The 14,773-nt window shown below is 41.0% G+C and overlaps 1 protein-coding gene across 1 annotated transcript in view; it reads right to left on the minus strand.

Annotated features, from left to right (window-relative positions):
- The window catches only part of DNAJC3 (DnaJ heat shock protein family (Hsp40) member C3), a 74,016-nt gene extending 59,479 nt beyond the window's left edge, over positions 1 to 14,537 (minus strand). The window contains exon 1 of the mRNA XM_080660863.1: positions 14,267 to 14,537. Within this exon, the coding sequence (XP_080516989.1) occupies positions 14,267 to 14,348 (82 nt within the window). The 5' untranslated portion in view covers positions 14,349 to 14,537. The remainder of the gene's footprint in view (positions 1 to 14,266) is intronic.
- Between the last annotated feature and the right edge of the window lie 236 nt (positions 14,538 to 14,773).

The raw sequence follows: 14,773 nt of genomic DNA on the forward strand, positions 1-14,773 counted from the left end.
AGTGCAGCAATTGGCTCATGCCCATAGAATTGGTCTTACAACATACTCCTTCACCCAGAAGCAGCATGCCCATTTGAAAAGAGGAATGGCAGCACTAGTTGGGAGACAAAAACCTAAAAAAATATTTTGAAGGCTACAGGTTACACTTTCCGTGACAGACTATCACATGGTGCTATCTCCCCCATAGCCATAATACGGGAATCAAGAAGCAGAAGTGGGAGTGACTCCTTTTATTATTACTCCTAATAATCCACTTGTAAAATGTTTGCTTCCAGTCCTGGCAACGTGGGCTCTGATGCTTTGGCGTTCTTGTTCCCCAAAGGGTAAATGCTTCCACAGAGGATATACAATGGTCCCAATGATTGGAAAATTAGAATGCCACCTTGCCATTTTGTACCCATTATGGCACTAAAACCGACAGGCAAAAAAAAAAAATTTTTTTTTAAATGTCAACTACTAAAGACCTTTCTTGCCGCTACACAGTGGTGGTTTCCCAGAGGATTCTCTAGGGTCTTAAGTACTTGCAATACCAAAGGTTAAAGAAAACTACAGAAAACAGAACAATTAAGCACTATGATCTCTCAGGAATAAAAGTTTTGGTCACACCATCAAGTAAAGAAGCCAGAGTAGCTGAGAGCAGAAGTATGGAACAGCAGTGAAAAAGAAAGCTATACGTATCAACAACCTCATTACCAGACACAAAGACTGCAGTAGCTTTGTATATTTTCTCTTTGCTTGTTATACACGTTATTTATTTGCAAATACAGTCAATCCTCACAATTCACAGATTCTGTATTTGTGAATGTGCCCAATAATAATTCATTTGTAACCCCCTAAAATTCAATTATAACCCTAAAATTAATACTTGGGGCACCTTGGCAGTCATTCACGGACATGTGCATGTGCAGAATGATGAAAAACTTGAGTCACTTGTAGTACAAATTCCCAAGTCAAGCAAGGTGATACTTTGCCTTCTTTCTGTTCTGAGTTATAAATAAGTGACTTTTCTATGGTATATTTAGGATAGTGGTTTTCACATTTTTGTACTTTTTGTTCACTGTTAAAATGGCCCCCAAGTATAGTGCTGTCTAGTGTTTCTAAGTGAAAGAGGTTGTGATGTACTCTTTCATAGAAAATACGTGCTAGAAAAGTTTCATTCAGATATGAATGATAATGCTGTTGTCCATGAGTTCAATGTTGATAAATCAACAATATATATTAAATAAAATACTTTTAAACAAAAACACACATAAAACAAGGTTAGGTTTTGATCTGTTGACAAAAATGTAGTGACCTGAGGCTTACAGGATACTACTCAATGTAGTAATGACTTCACAGAACGTAACTACCACAATAACTATACAGAATCAACTGTATTGACCATATTTTCTCTAGTTTGCATTTTTACTTTATATACAATTGTTGAAATTAACTTTACAATTTAGTCTTTATGTAGCTGAATGCTAAGTGGGATAGTAATAAGATAATAGTAATTTATATAGCTAGTTATGGACACAATGACTTAGAACTGTGTCTTTTCAATTGGGGTACAAGTGGGAATTTTTTCACTTATAAGAATAGTTGTATCTTGCTAGGTAGGAAATACAGTCATTTTATTGTAGTGGAGTTGAAATGTGTGTAGAAGGGTGCAAATGAAAACTCAGTAGCAAAAGTATCTCTCTTTTACAATGAACAGGATGAAAGCTATGATGCTACGGGGACATGTAGGGGAAAAAATAAGAGCAGTAATCACTTGAGAAAGTGGAAGGATAGACTGGGAAGGGGCAGAAAAGAACTTTCTGGGGGTTCTATAATGTTCTGATCTTGATAGAGGTATGTGTTACACAGGTATATGTAGTTATCAAAATTCAGCAAATGCAACTTAAAATATGGACATTGCTCTAGCCAGTGTTGCTGAGAGGTTTAGTGCATCAGCCCGCACGCCAAAGGGTCATGAGTTCGATTCCCAGTCAAGGGCACGTACATGGGTTACAGGAAGGCAACCAATCAATGTGCCTCTCTTACATCGATGTTTCTCTTACTCTCTCTCTCTGTCCCTCTCTGTGTCTCTCCCCCTCCCTGCCTCCCTTCCACTCTCTCTAAAAAATCAATGGAAAAAAAGATCCTTGGGTATTAACCAAAAAAAAAAAAAGGACATTTTATTATGTATGTAAATTTTACACCCAAAACAGCTGTTTATGATATGTATGTTAAAGTACTTAGGGACATGTGTACTGATGTCATTTTTAAATGTATTTTTTTAGAAAAAATAATGGATGGATCGAGAAATACCCAGATGGATATGTGTTTAAGTCAATTATAGTAATTATATTAATGGTAGAATCTAGGTGATGAATACAGGAGTGTATACTATAAAATTATTTCAGCTTGCAAAACTGTTAGTAATAAAATGTTGGGAAAATATACAATAAAATCAGTATTATGATGGGGGAAACACAAACAGGGTGCTGTAGGACACAAGTTAAGGTACCAAACACGTACAGCCAAAATTAAATACAATTTAAAATTCAATGTCTCTGTCACATCAGTCACAGTTTAAGTACTGCATAGCTAATGGCTAGTATATGGACCAGTGCAGATTATTCAGAACATTTCCCATTTTCACAGAAACTTCTCGGACAGTGCTTCTGAGGTGGCAGGAGTTTTCCTAAGGTCTCACCTGAAACCTGAAGGAAAAATGGGAAGAATATCTCTATGTGAAAAGGCTGAAGAGGGAAACCAACATTCCAAATGCAAAGAACATCATATCTAAATGCCCAGTAGTCAAAAAATTAATGAGGTTTTCAAAGAAATTAAAGCCAAGTATTGCAATAGCTCTCCTCTCCATCATAATTTATTCTGGAGTGGGTCACTTACTAGTAAGTGCTAGGTGATTACAGTAAATAGCCAATAGAGAAGACAAAAGCCAATAAAGTATCTGTTACAATTATCCAAATGACATTATGGTGACTTGACTGTGTAGTAGTGGTGGAAATAGAGAAAAATGGACTGTTTAAAGAAATGTCAAACAGAAAGAAGACCACCTGGCTTGTATTGACTGGACATGGAGGTCAACTGAAGAAAGAGCATGAGTCCAAGAGGATACTCAGGGCAATTATTTGAGCAACTGCTTGCCATTCTAGTCATCAAAAGCAACTGAATTCTTATTTCATCTAATACAAGCAAAAAGCTGAACAAAATTCACTTTATCTTGCTATATGCCCTACTAAACAAAGTAGCTTTTTTGGCTTTTAGTATTCCTAGTCTGAAGTTTCTGTGTAGTGTCTTATTTCCTGGGCTGCCTTTTGGACCCCCTCCAAGGAAAAAGGAAAAACAAGGAGGGAAGGCGAGAGGAAACCTTAACTTGATGGCCTCAAAAAGTTAGGGTCCTGCAGAGCCCTATTTGTTTTGGGCAACAATGTAAAGAGAACTAGGGTATTTAAGAATATGAGTAACATATAGAGAAATTAGTTGGGTGTTTTCAAGGAGCTGGGAAAGCATTTTTTTTTTCTCATTTAAAATGAGGATATAGGCTCCTACTCTGTGAAAATTCACTATACAATATAAATTTAGAAACTGATTATATTCAGAGAGTGAAAGTCACCTGTAGTTCCACCCAACTCCATACCATATCCAGAAATATAACCTGCTTTTCATAATGAAGATTATAGAAATTAATGTGCTTCATTTAACAAATGTTACTAAATACATACTAATATGTAAAACTGTGGCCATAGGAAGAGATGAATAGGTTAGTCTCTTCCAAAGAGTCAATGAAGAGAATCCCAAAGGCTTTAGCCATTTATGAGAACTCTCCAGCCTTTAGGGGTCTCATAATTGACTCTGGAGAGAGATAGGCTGCTTTCTAAGCATTACAATGGAGAAAAAAGTGGGACATCTGTAATCCTCTCAATAATTAAGATTTTAAAAATTAAAAAAAAAAAAAGGACAGGATTGAACTGGTGGGCAAACCACATCCAAGAACCCTTCCCAGGGAAAGCAGGCCATGGAGGTGGCTGCAGTTCTTTAAGTGCTCTAACTCTGATATAAGAAAAATGAAGGGACCCTGGGTATGAGCCAGCTTCCAGCCTGGCAATCTACCTTCTGCCACAATCAGCAAAGATTGGCATTGAGCAATTCTGAAATATAAAGACAGAACATTAAATCAACCTTCAAAAACTAACAGCAGCCTTGGTCGATATGGTTCACCAAAAGGTTGTAGGTTCAAGTCTTAGTCAGGGCATATACCCGGGTTGTGGGCTCCATCCCCAGTAGGGGTTATGCAGGAGGCAGCCAACCGCTCTCACATCAATGTTTCTCTCTCTCTACCCCTCTCCCTTCCTTTCTCTCTAGAAAATCAATTAAAGAAAACCAACACTAAATAAGAAAATTAAGGGGAAAAAATTAGTGGAGCAAATAGAAAAAATTCTAAAAATGAATATAATTGACATTCTTACAGAGTTAAAAGGGTGCAACATTCATTAAAAGGGGAAAAAAAACACAGAACCAAGTATTTATGCACTGGCTGCTCTACCAATGAAGAAAAAGATAAATAAGATAATTTCTAAGAGCCATGATAAACTGCCAGAAGAAAAGAGGAAGAGTCCTTAAGACAAAGGGGTTATAATCCCTGAGAAGATAGTGTTTGTATTAAAATATAAGGGAGTAGGGGGATTTTGAATGACAAGAAGCCTCTAGATGCCAAAACATTACTAGGCTCCCAAGGAGTACAAAACAAGTGCAAAGGGCTTAGGTAGGACCAAGCTCCACTTCAACCAATCCAAAGTAGGCTCCAGCATGTGAAGAAGGATAAAGGATGCAGGCAAGACAGATCACATTGGGCCTTGAAGGCCACAGTAAGAAATTTCTATTGTATTTCCAAGTGCAAAGAGAAGTCATTAGAATGGAAGTCATTTAGCCAGGAACTGACTACCTGATTTACATTTTAAAAAGATCACTTTAGGCCTGGCCGGTGTGTCTCAGTGATGGAGTGTCAACCTATGAACCAGGAGGTCACGGTTTGATTCCAGGTCGGGGTGCATGCCCAGGTTGCAGGCTCAGTCCCCAGTAGGGGGTCTGCCGATTAATTATTCTCTCTCATCACTGATGTTTCTGTCTCTCTCTTCTTCTCCCTTCCTCCCTCTCTGAAATCAATGGGGATATTTTTTTTTTTTTAAAGATCACTTTAGGGGATAGTGTGGAAAAGATATTGGAGACAGGCAAGAATGGAAAAAACTGTAGTAGTGTGAACTAAGATAAGGATAACAAGTTGCATTACAGTATATACTATATTCTGATTTCATTTATGCTTTTAAAAGAAAATACAATATGTATTTCTGTATTGTCCAACCTTTTCTATTAAGAATGTATTCATGCACTGCTAATAATAAAAATTTAACAAAGTAGACTTAGGAATGTGTTTTGTTAAAGATGTTGCTGATTAAATAATCACTTGCAATTGAAAATTCTTAAAGAACATCCGTAAACAGTATCCTATATAATAAAAGGCTAATATGCAAATCAACCCAACATCAGAAGGAGCGGTTGTTATGACGCACACTGACCACCAGGGGGCAGACGCTCAACGCAGTGTGCTCCCAGAGCAGTGGTCGGCAAACTGTGGCTCGCAAGCCACATGCAGCTCTTTGGCCCCTTGAGTGTGGCTCTTCCACAAAATACCAAGGCCTGGGCGAGTCTATTTTGAAGAAGTGGCGTTAGAAGAAGTTTAAGTTTAAAAAATTTGGCTCTCAAAAGAAATTTCAATCGTTGTACTGTTGGTATTTGGCTCTGTTGACTAATGAGTTTGCCGACCACTGTCCCACAGGGATCTTCCCTCACCTTCTTCCTCCAAATCTAGCCCCCATGCTGCTGCCAATCCTTCCAAAATACACTCCTAATAAAAATTCTTCAGTAATTTCACATCACTGGCTAGGTTTAAACTAAATCTCTTCAGATCTAAAGGCAAACAAGACCCTTCATAATCAGACCCCATGATGTAGGTCCAACCTTATAATCTCTCATTCCTCCACCTCTTACTTTATATTTCCATATCATAACGAACTGGTTGTATTTCTGTGAACATGTGCTCACACCACATCCCTCTGCACTTGGGAGTTTCATGAAAAGGTTCCCACTTGCCCACCAGGAAAATTTCTACTTCCATCAGGATCCTGCCCTCAAATGCCGACTCCTTTTGTGAAACCTTCCCAAACTACGTTAGTGAGATGGTGAGAAAAAGTCCTTCTATGTTCCTACTATACTTTGCATCCCCACACTCACAAGTACATGGCTTCACTTTGCAATAACACTGTCGCAATATATTGATCTTTACAGTTTGCCTGCCTCTCACAATGCCCAGCCCCTCAACCCCTCAACTCTCAGACCAAAACCAAGTGTGAGAATCTATCTTTTCTTCTTTACATCACCTAGATCAGTATCTTGAATGAAGTGCACTCAATAATTTATTGAATGAATGTAACTACTTTTCTTCTTACTTAAATATATAATTCTTCAGAATTAGAGTCTAAGATATATAATAATTATAATATCAAACTAATAAAGACACTAATATGTAAATTGTGGCTATTTTTGCAATGTCTCAACTCTATTTTGAGCCATGGATAATATTTATTCCTTTGCCACATCCTGGGAGAGTGACAATATGAGCTGTCTCCTATTTCTGAGATATAAAGCTACCAAATATCATGCCATTTTCTAATCAGCATTAAATAATAAGCTTCTCCTTAGACAAGCATAACCATAGGTCAGCAAAATATACAGGAAGGGTTAGAAAAAGTGATGGAGTAGCTAGGTCTTTCACTGAAGTTGTTAGAATCTGTCATGCTTTGAAGAGCAAAAATAAAGAATTTTAAATTGAGGGGTTAAAAGTATGATGTGGTAAGAGTCACAATCAATACTGGAAGAACAGGCTGAAAAAGGCAAGAACTGGTGGTCAGAAATACTAAGTTTCAAGCTGAAGCCAGCTGACAGAGGCGGTAGGAAGCCCAGGGATGCTTATTCAGGTTGGAGCACTCAGAATATGAGGAATGTTAAGACCATTCTAGAAAGAAACATGGGCAAAAATGGCCAAGTACTGTGTGTAAAAGATCAAGCAAGATGGCAAGATGGCAGGAACACAGAAAACAGTAGAATCTGGCCACAGAAAGACAGAGCAGGAAGTTCATTATCTTAGCAATTCCACAGTTAAGTGAGGACCAATGACCAGTTTCAAAAAAAAACACTGATCTGGAAACCTTAAGCACCTCTTTCCAATCACCCAAATCTAAAAAGTGGTTTAGTCTACAAAGCCAAAGTAAAAGAAAGGAAAGGCTGAGTAGTTATATACATTTGAACAATGATACCTGAAAAATGCATTAAAATCTTCCTATGTAAACTAGGAAATAAAATTTATTGTAACCAGGTTTAATCAATTTCAATAGACATTAATCTGTCTTTGCTTTAATGAACTGTGAAGGCATAAATATTGTAATGAGATACCTTACTCAAGGAATTTCAACTTGGACAATAAGTTTAGAAGATTCCATGCTAAAACAACTCAAATAGTCAACTTTATTCATCCAATTAAAAATTATTTATTGCCACCCTGGCCAGTGTGGCTCAGTAGGTTGGAGCATCAGCCTGTGCACCAAAAGGTCTCAGGTTCAATTTCAGGTCAGGGCACATGCCCAAGTTGTGGATTCAAACTCTGGTTGGAATGCTGGTGGGAGACAACCAGTGGAGTTTCTCTGTCATATCAATGTTTCTCTCTCTCCCTCCCTTCTTCCCCCCACCTCTCTAAAATCAATAAAGACATATTTTTTAAAAATAAAGAAATTGGAATTTTCCAGGAGAACAGAGATGCTTTATCCATTTTAATATAAGAAAAGTAGAGGGAATAAATGGTGACAGAAAAATAAAAGAAAAGTAGCAGAGTAGGAACAGATACAAGTAGGCTAGTGAATTTAGTGATAGAAAGAAAACTGCCCTGTGATTTCTTTCATTTTCTCAATAAAGGCAAGATCTAAAAGAATGAGGTAAAGGAAGAAAGGAGGGGGGGGGTTAAATTGGAGATTTAAGGAAAGAGGAAAAGGTTTGAAATACTGGTATTCAAAATAGACATACTAGAGAATTGTAGGTATGTCGGCAGTATTAAGTATGCATTTGAAATTGGGATTATACGCTTAAAATGAGACCAGTAGGCAAGGTTATCTCCATTTTCCTCCCTCCATGTTCAGCTCTGAGGTACAACAAAGTTGGTGGCCAAGTTGGATTTAATCAGTGTCAAATTCTGCCAAGTGAATAAAACAAAACATACAGGGGGGCAAGGAAATTAAAGGGTGTTTTCAATGGAGTAACTTCAATACAGAACCACTAAATCCATACTGAGAAAGTAGGGAAGAGGATATGGATGCTTCACAAAGCATGTCTTATACCCCCAAGTGGTCTGTAAACTCAACAACAAAAACTGTGAGTTCTATACCAAGTATACCTCACCAAAGAGCACTACAGTTTAAGCCTGTGCTGACTAATTGAGTATTCCCCATATTTCAAATTTCCAAATGACAGAAACTCATCAGACTTTTTTTTAAGAAGCTTTCTAAAGATCTCAAAATAAAAATAAATCTGGCCAAAGCCGGTTTGGCTCAGTGGATAGAGCGTCGGCCTGCGGACTCAAGGGTCCCAGGTTCGATTCCGGTCAAGGGCATGTACCTTAGTTGCGGGCACATCCCCGGTGGGGGGCGTGCAGGAGGCAGCTGATCGATGTTTCTCTCTCATCGATGTTTCTAACTCTCTATCCCTCCTCTCCCTTCCGCTCTGTAAAAAATCAATAAAATATATATTTTTTAAAAAAAATAAATAAATAAAAAATAAATCTGTAGTTGAAATGTGTTAGTTCTAAAGAGCAGATGACTAGATTCCCATGATATTTCCATATAAACAAAGATTAACTGCTGGACATTAATCAAAGGAAAACTATAGCAATAGAAAGTAAACTTAACCACAATTAATTCACTTCATATGGGGAAATAAAGCCTAATTACTTCAAGGCATCCTATCTTAGAACAACTCACCCTGACCTACAGAATTAAAATTACTTCATTTTTAGGCACTAACTCAGCAATGCTAACCTGTCAAGTGAATTGGAACTTTGGCACTACTGCTAACTATAGCCTATCTCATTAAAAGAATTTAAATTAATTCTAGAAGTTACCTGACCATCTGCTAGAATACTTAGTTTATATAAATTACTTAAAGTCATTCATTTTCCCTATTATATTTATTCTTCCCATCCTATATAATAAAAGCCTAGGTGGCATCATGCCCTCGTGCGACATCATCAGAAGATGGCCGCCACAAGATGGCCAGCAGGGGAGGGCAGTTGTGGGCAATCAGGCCAGCAGGGGAGGGTTGGGGGCAAAGAGGTCAGCAGGGAAGGGCAGTTGGGGGCGATTGGGCCAGCAGGGGAGGGCAGTTGGGGGCGATCGGGCCAGCAGGAGAGCAGTTAGGCGTCAATCAGGCCAGCAGGGGAGCAGTTAGGGGCGATCAGGCTGGCAGGCAGAAGCGGTTAGGGGCAATCAGGCAGGCAGGCAGGCAGGCAGGTGAGCGGTTAGGAGCTAGCAGTCCCGGATTGTGAGAGGGATGTCCGACTGCTGGTTTAGGCCCAATCCCCCAGGGGTCCCAGATTGGAGAGGGTGCAGGCCAGGCTGAGGGACACCCCCTCCCCCATGCATGAATTTCGTGCACCAGGGCTCTAGTATTAAATAATGTCAAGAAAATCCTAAAGAGCCGAAACCGGTTTGGCTCAGTGGATAGAGCGTCGGCCTGCGGACTGAAAGGTCCCGGGTTCGATTCCGGTCAAGGGCATCTTGGTTGCGGGCACATCCTCAGTGGGAGGTGTGCAGGAGGCAGCTGATCGATGTTTCTCTCTCATCGATGTTTCTAGCTTTCTATCCCTCTCCCTTCCTTTCTGTGAAATATCAATAAAATATATTTAAAAAAAAAAAAAGAAAATCCTAAAGACAAAACATACTTTTAGTAGGTATGTTCATATAAAATCACCATCTTTTATACTTATTCATTTTAAACTATTCTTTTCCCTATGGCCAAATACATGGTTTAGTTAGGTCAGTTGTGGGAAGGCAGGGGGCATCTGATCCAGGTTTCTCTCACATATGGATATTTCTCTTTCTCTCCCTTCCTCTTTCTAAAATCAATAAAACATATCCTCAGATGAAGCTTAAATAAAAAAAGAGGAAAGGAAGTGGAAGCAGAAGGGGAAGGGGAAGGGGAAGGAGAAGGAGAAAGGGAAGGAAAACTGGGTCTAGATACTGGGTCCAGGTAGCATGTTAAGGAAAAAAAGGGGATAAAAGAAGGTTTGATTCCCAGGCTGTGTTCCTACTGAAGGCACCAAACATAACAAACCATTAGCAAAGAATTAAAATAGCTTCCTTATCTGTAACATGAGAATACTAAAGTATATTCTACTAAAGTTTTCTCTCTGCTACAAAAATTCTATTCCTAATCTAGTGTTTTGGACTTCCCTCTTTCAAAGGTCTTTTTGAAACGGTGTGCTAAAACTTTCAATTCATAAAAATATTACATATTTTCTTTCACTGAGTCATGTCAACTTATGGAACATTCAAACCTGTAGAGAACTTTTGTGAGTTTGACAACTCAACTGTCGACAATTGCCAGGAAGCAAAATTTTAACAGATTGAGAAGATGCTCCAGAGAATGGCAGTTATGAACCTTATTTTATACAATACAATCAAAAGAGAAGAAGACGTAAATGGGTTATATGAAATCCATTGACAGCCCTGCCGGTGTTGCTCAGTGATTGAGCGTGGACCCCATGAACCAGGAGGTCATGGTTCAATTCCTGGTCAGAGCACATGCCTGGGTTGTGGACTGGTAGGGGACGTGCAGAAGGCAGCTGATCAGTGATTCTCATCACCCTCTCTGTCTCCCTCTCCCTTCCTCTCTGAAATCAATAAAAAAAAATTTTTTTAAAAAGCAAAATGATAGACACACTTCTTTTACACGGGTGAATACATGTTAGTTAATAGTCAACAATTAACATTACAATAACAATGAGGAGAGTCTGTGCTCTTCCCAGAGCTCTGCCTCTAAGGGTCTGGAAAAAGAAAATTACTTTGACATTCTACATGTTATCGTATATGCAAAAATAAATAAATAAAAAATAGACAGGCTCAATTAAGGTAAAGATTGACATTTGTTAGGGAAAAATACTGCCTTAGGACATGACAACCTGCAATAATCTGCTTTTAGTTAAGAAGTTTTAATTTCAGACCATCCTTTGTGGTTACTTTAGGCTGAGTTTGTAAGGCTGCCACGCAGGCCTTACCTGAGCTTGTCAGGTTTAGTATGTGGCCCTTTTCATCCACAGTTAAAATGAACGAGAGGGGGCAGGGGGGAAGTTGAATGTTTTTAAATCAGAAAAAACTAGGCCAACTAACCTACTTATTGGTGACACTCTCCATCTATGCAACTCTGTTTCACATTCACTCTTCTCAAACCCATTCTCCTTTATTTCTTCTTTCTCCAAAGCCTCAGGCACAGTAGTGGAATCATGCAGCTCTGAATGCTTCCAGGACTTTGATGTTACTGAACCCAGCCTACCTTCAATGATTTTAAGATTTTTCCTTTCTTTCCTACACCTGTACCAGACAGAGATCTTATTTGGGAAAATAGGAGCTAACAGTCTGCTAACCCAAGTCAGAGATTCTTTTTGAGTTCCATTACCAAACGTAGTGTCTAGTTACCTAATTTAACTGTTCTATGTAAAATGATTCTCATCAGTGATTTCTTTTTAGAAATGCAAAATGTCAGCTCCCACCCAGACCTACTGAATCAGAAACTCTTATTCGAGATGGGACCTGAACTCTGTTTTTAAAAGCCCTCCAGGGTAAGATCCTGATGCACACTCAAAGTTGAGAACTGGCCCCAAATGGTTTGGCTCAATGGGATAGAGCATAGGCCCTCGGACAGAAGTGTCCCGGGTTCAATTCTGGTTAAGGGCATGTACCTCGCTTAGTTGCAGGCTCGATCCCAGGTCAGGGTGCCAATCGATGTGTCTCTCTCAAATCGATATTTCTCTGTCTCTCTCTCCCTCCCTTCCACTCTCTCTAAAAATCAATAGAAAAATATCCTAAGGTGAGATTTAACAAAAATAAATAAGTTATGCAAACAGATCTTTAAAAAAAAAAAGTTGAGAACTACTGTATGAAACATGCCAGGAAATCACCTTCTTGTGCATTATTACTGGTAGCAAACAAGCAAAAAAATTGATTTTTCTCAGCTGCCACCACTTACAAATGATAGGGCCCACGTGATGCTATCAACCATTTAACTTCTGTCTCCAGCCTGTACACAGATAAACTTTAGAGTCAAATAACTTGAGTTCAATTTAAAGATCTTAGAGTTAATAGCTATGTGACCTTATACATATTCTTTAAACTCAGAGACTCAGTTCTCTCGTCAGTAAAGTAGGAACAGTATCACATACCTCCATGAATAAGAGATCGCTTACAGAAAGGTGCCTGGCACACAGCAGACCTTCAATAAATTTAAGATCTTTTTCCTTTCTGCCCTACCGCCTCTACCAAATCCCTGCTACTTTACATAGGTAATGCTCCTAAAGAAGATAGCACTCTGGCACTCCTTGGAGAAATGTCACCAAGGTCGCCTATACAGAAAAGCTCTCCAACGAGGTTTTTTTCTCATGAAAAGTATCACAGGATGTAAATGAAGTGATAGAATCCAAAGAATCATAACAGAACAGCAATTCTAAAAAGGTAATCCAAGAGCTAGTGGGAAAAGCAAATCATACAAAAGCGTGCACCTTTTGCAACTTAAAATGATTGGCATTAAACAGAACACAGGCAACTTTCTCTTAAGTGGCCAAAATAAATCAATGGTATCTGGACATAAACACTACATTTGGGGAGGAGGGAGTTAGCATTAGAAAATCCAAGAGATCTGGAATACATGACCCATATTAATGTGGTCTGGGCATTCAAATTCCAATTCCCTAGATTTTCTGGGGCAGCATCACTGTCAAATTCTCTTTTCTTGTCCCCATACATGTTCTGATTTTTGGTTCAAAAATATATATAGTCACTAGGGGCACCAAAACAATAACAACAACCAAAAAATAAAAATAAATCGCTGCCATACATGAGACTTAAAAATTGAAAAATATTACTTTTTTTTTTTAAGTTTAGAATTTTGAGGGGATTTTACCAGAAACAATTCCTGGTTTCAGCTCCTCACTCCCTCTGTCTAATATAAAGTCTCCTATTAAAATGTTTAGTTTTACCTCCATACTAGCCTTTAGACGGAAATAGATCAGTGCATTTGATACGTGATTATACTCGATTATTTTGCACAGTAACCAAAGTAGGGTCTTTAATTCTTACTCCTCCCGCTGATATCTAAGATGGGGCAGACAGCCCTCTATTTTTGACATTCTTTCAGTAACCAACATCCCAAGCTGTAGGACTTAAGTGAAATTTAAACGTTCGTACCTTTTTAAGGGGACCCCCCTCCCCAGAAAACTCAGAAAAGGAAAGCCAGCCCTAACCTGAATGACACCATGCCAGGAGTTGTAAAACCACAAACTTTGCGCCTTGCTCTCCGAGTGCATGAATTCCAGCACGGGCTCCTTCACGCAGCAGCCTAACAACTGCTATTCAAGACACAGAATAATAAATCCTGTGGAGGTTACTCACTTTTGACAGTCAACACTGTCCCTTTACTTCACTCAGCGGGACATACTTCCTCCCGCCACCCACGGAACTCCAAAGCGAAAGTAGGCTCCCCTTTGGCTGCCTTTACCGCCTCCTCCCAGTACCACTGACCAACAGTGTCGCCAGTCGCCGGGCGAGGGTCCCAAGTGAGGCCGGACCCGAGGGCTGCTCGGGTCCCCGCGCCCCACGACGCTCCAGAAGTCGCTCCCCGGGCCCCGCTCTCCTTGCCTCCTCGGACCCCTTCGGCCCCGGCTACACTCCAAACCCCCAGTTCCCGCGCCTGCCGGCCCCGGCACCTCTTCCCCAAACGAACCCGGAACCAGGCACCGGCCCCCACCCAGGGGCGGGCTCAGGCCCTGGCCGAGCCGCGCAGCCCCAGCTGCCGCCCACCGCCCGGGGCGCCCGGAGACTCGCGCCCGGGCAATGGCGAGGAAGTGCCGGGGGACCTGACCCCAGAGCCTGCTCCTCTCGCCAGCGCAGGGCAGGGCAGGACTTACCTTCGTACTGCAGGTCCACTAGGACGAGCAAGAAGGGGAACACCGAGCCCAGTCGGCTAGTCACAGAGCCGGGGGCCACCATGTCCGAGGGCGCGGCGGGGAAAAGAAACAAGAGTGCGGGGCCCACACGTCCCCGCTGGCGCTCCGGCAGCAGCTGCGCCCGCCCGCCGTCGGCTCTCGCTCAGGCCTAAGCGGCAGCTGGAGCCCACCGGAGGAAAGCAGCGGTGGGCGGGTCCCGGGCGACGCTACGCCCCCAGCGCCGCCGCCGTCCAATCGCCTTCTTCCTATCCGCTCTTCTTCTGGGCTCGCCGGGTCGTGGTTCGCGCTGATAGGCTGCGGAGGCCATCGCCCGCCCCATCTCTGATAGGGTAACGTGGAAGCACGAGACGAGGCTGCGTCCGCCGGTTGTGGAGCTGTCAGGGTGCTCTGTGCGGCCGCTGGCGCGGGGCGGGGAAGGCGGCCGGGAGTCTGGATGGCAGCCGCCGAGTCCGCATGCGCAGGGTGCGA

This window comes from Plecotus auritus (assembly GCF_963455305.1).
Source record: "Plecotus auritus genome assembly, chromosome: 3".
NCBI classification, from domain to species: domain Eukaryota; kingdom Metazoa; phylum Chordata; class Mammalia; order Chiroptera; family Vespertilionidae; genus Plecotus; species Plecotus auritus.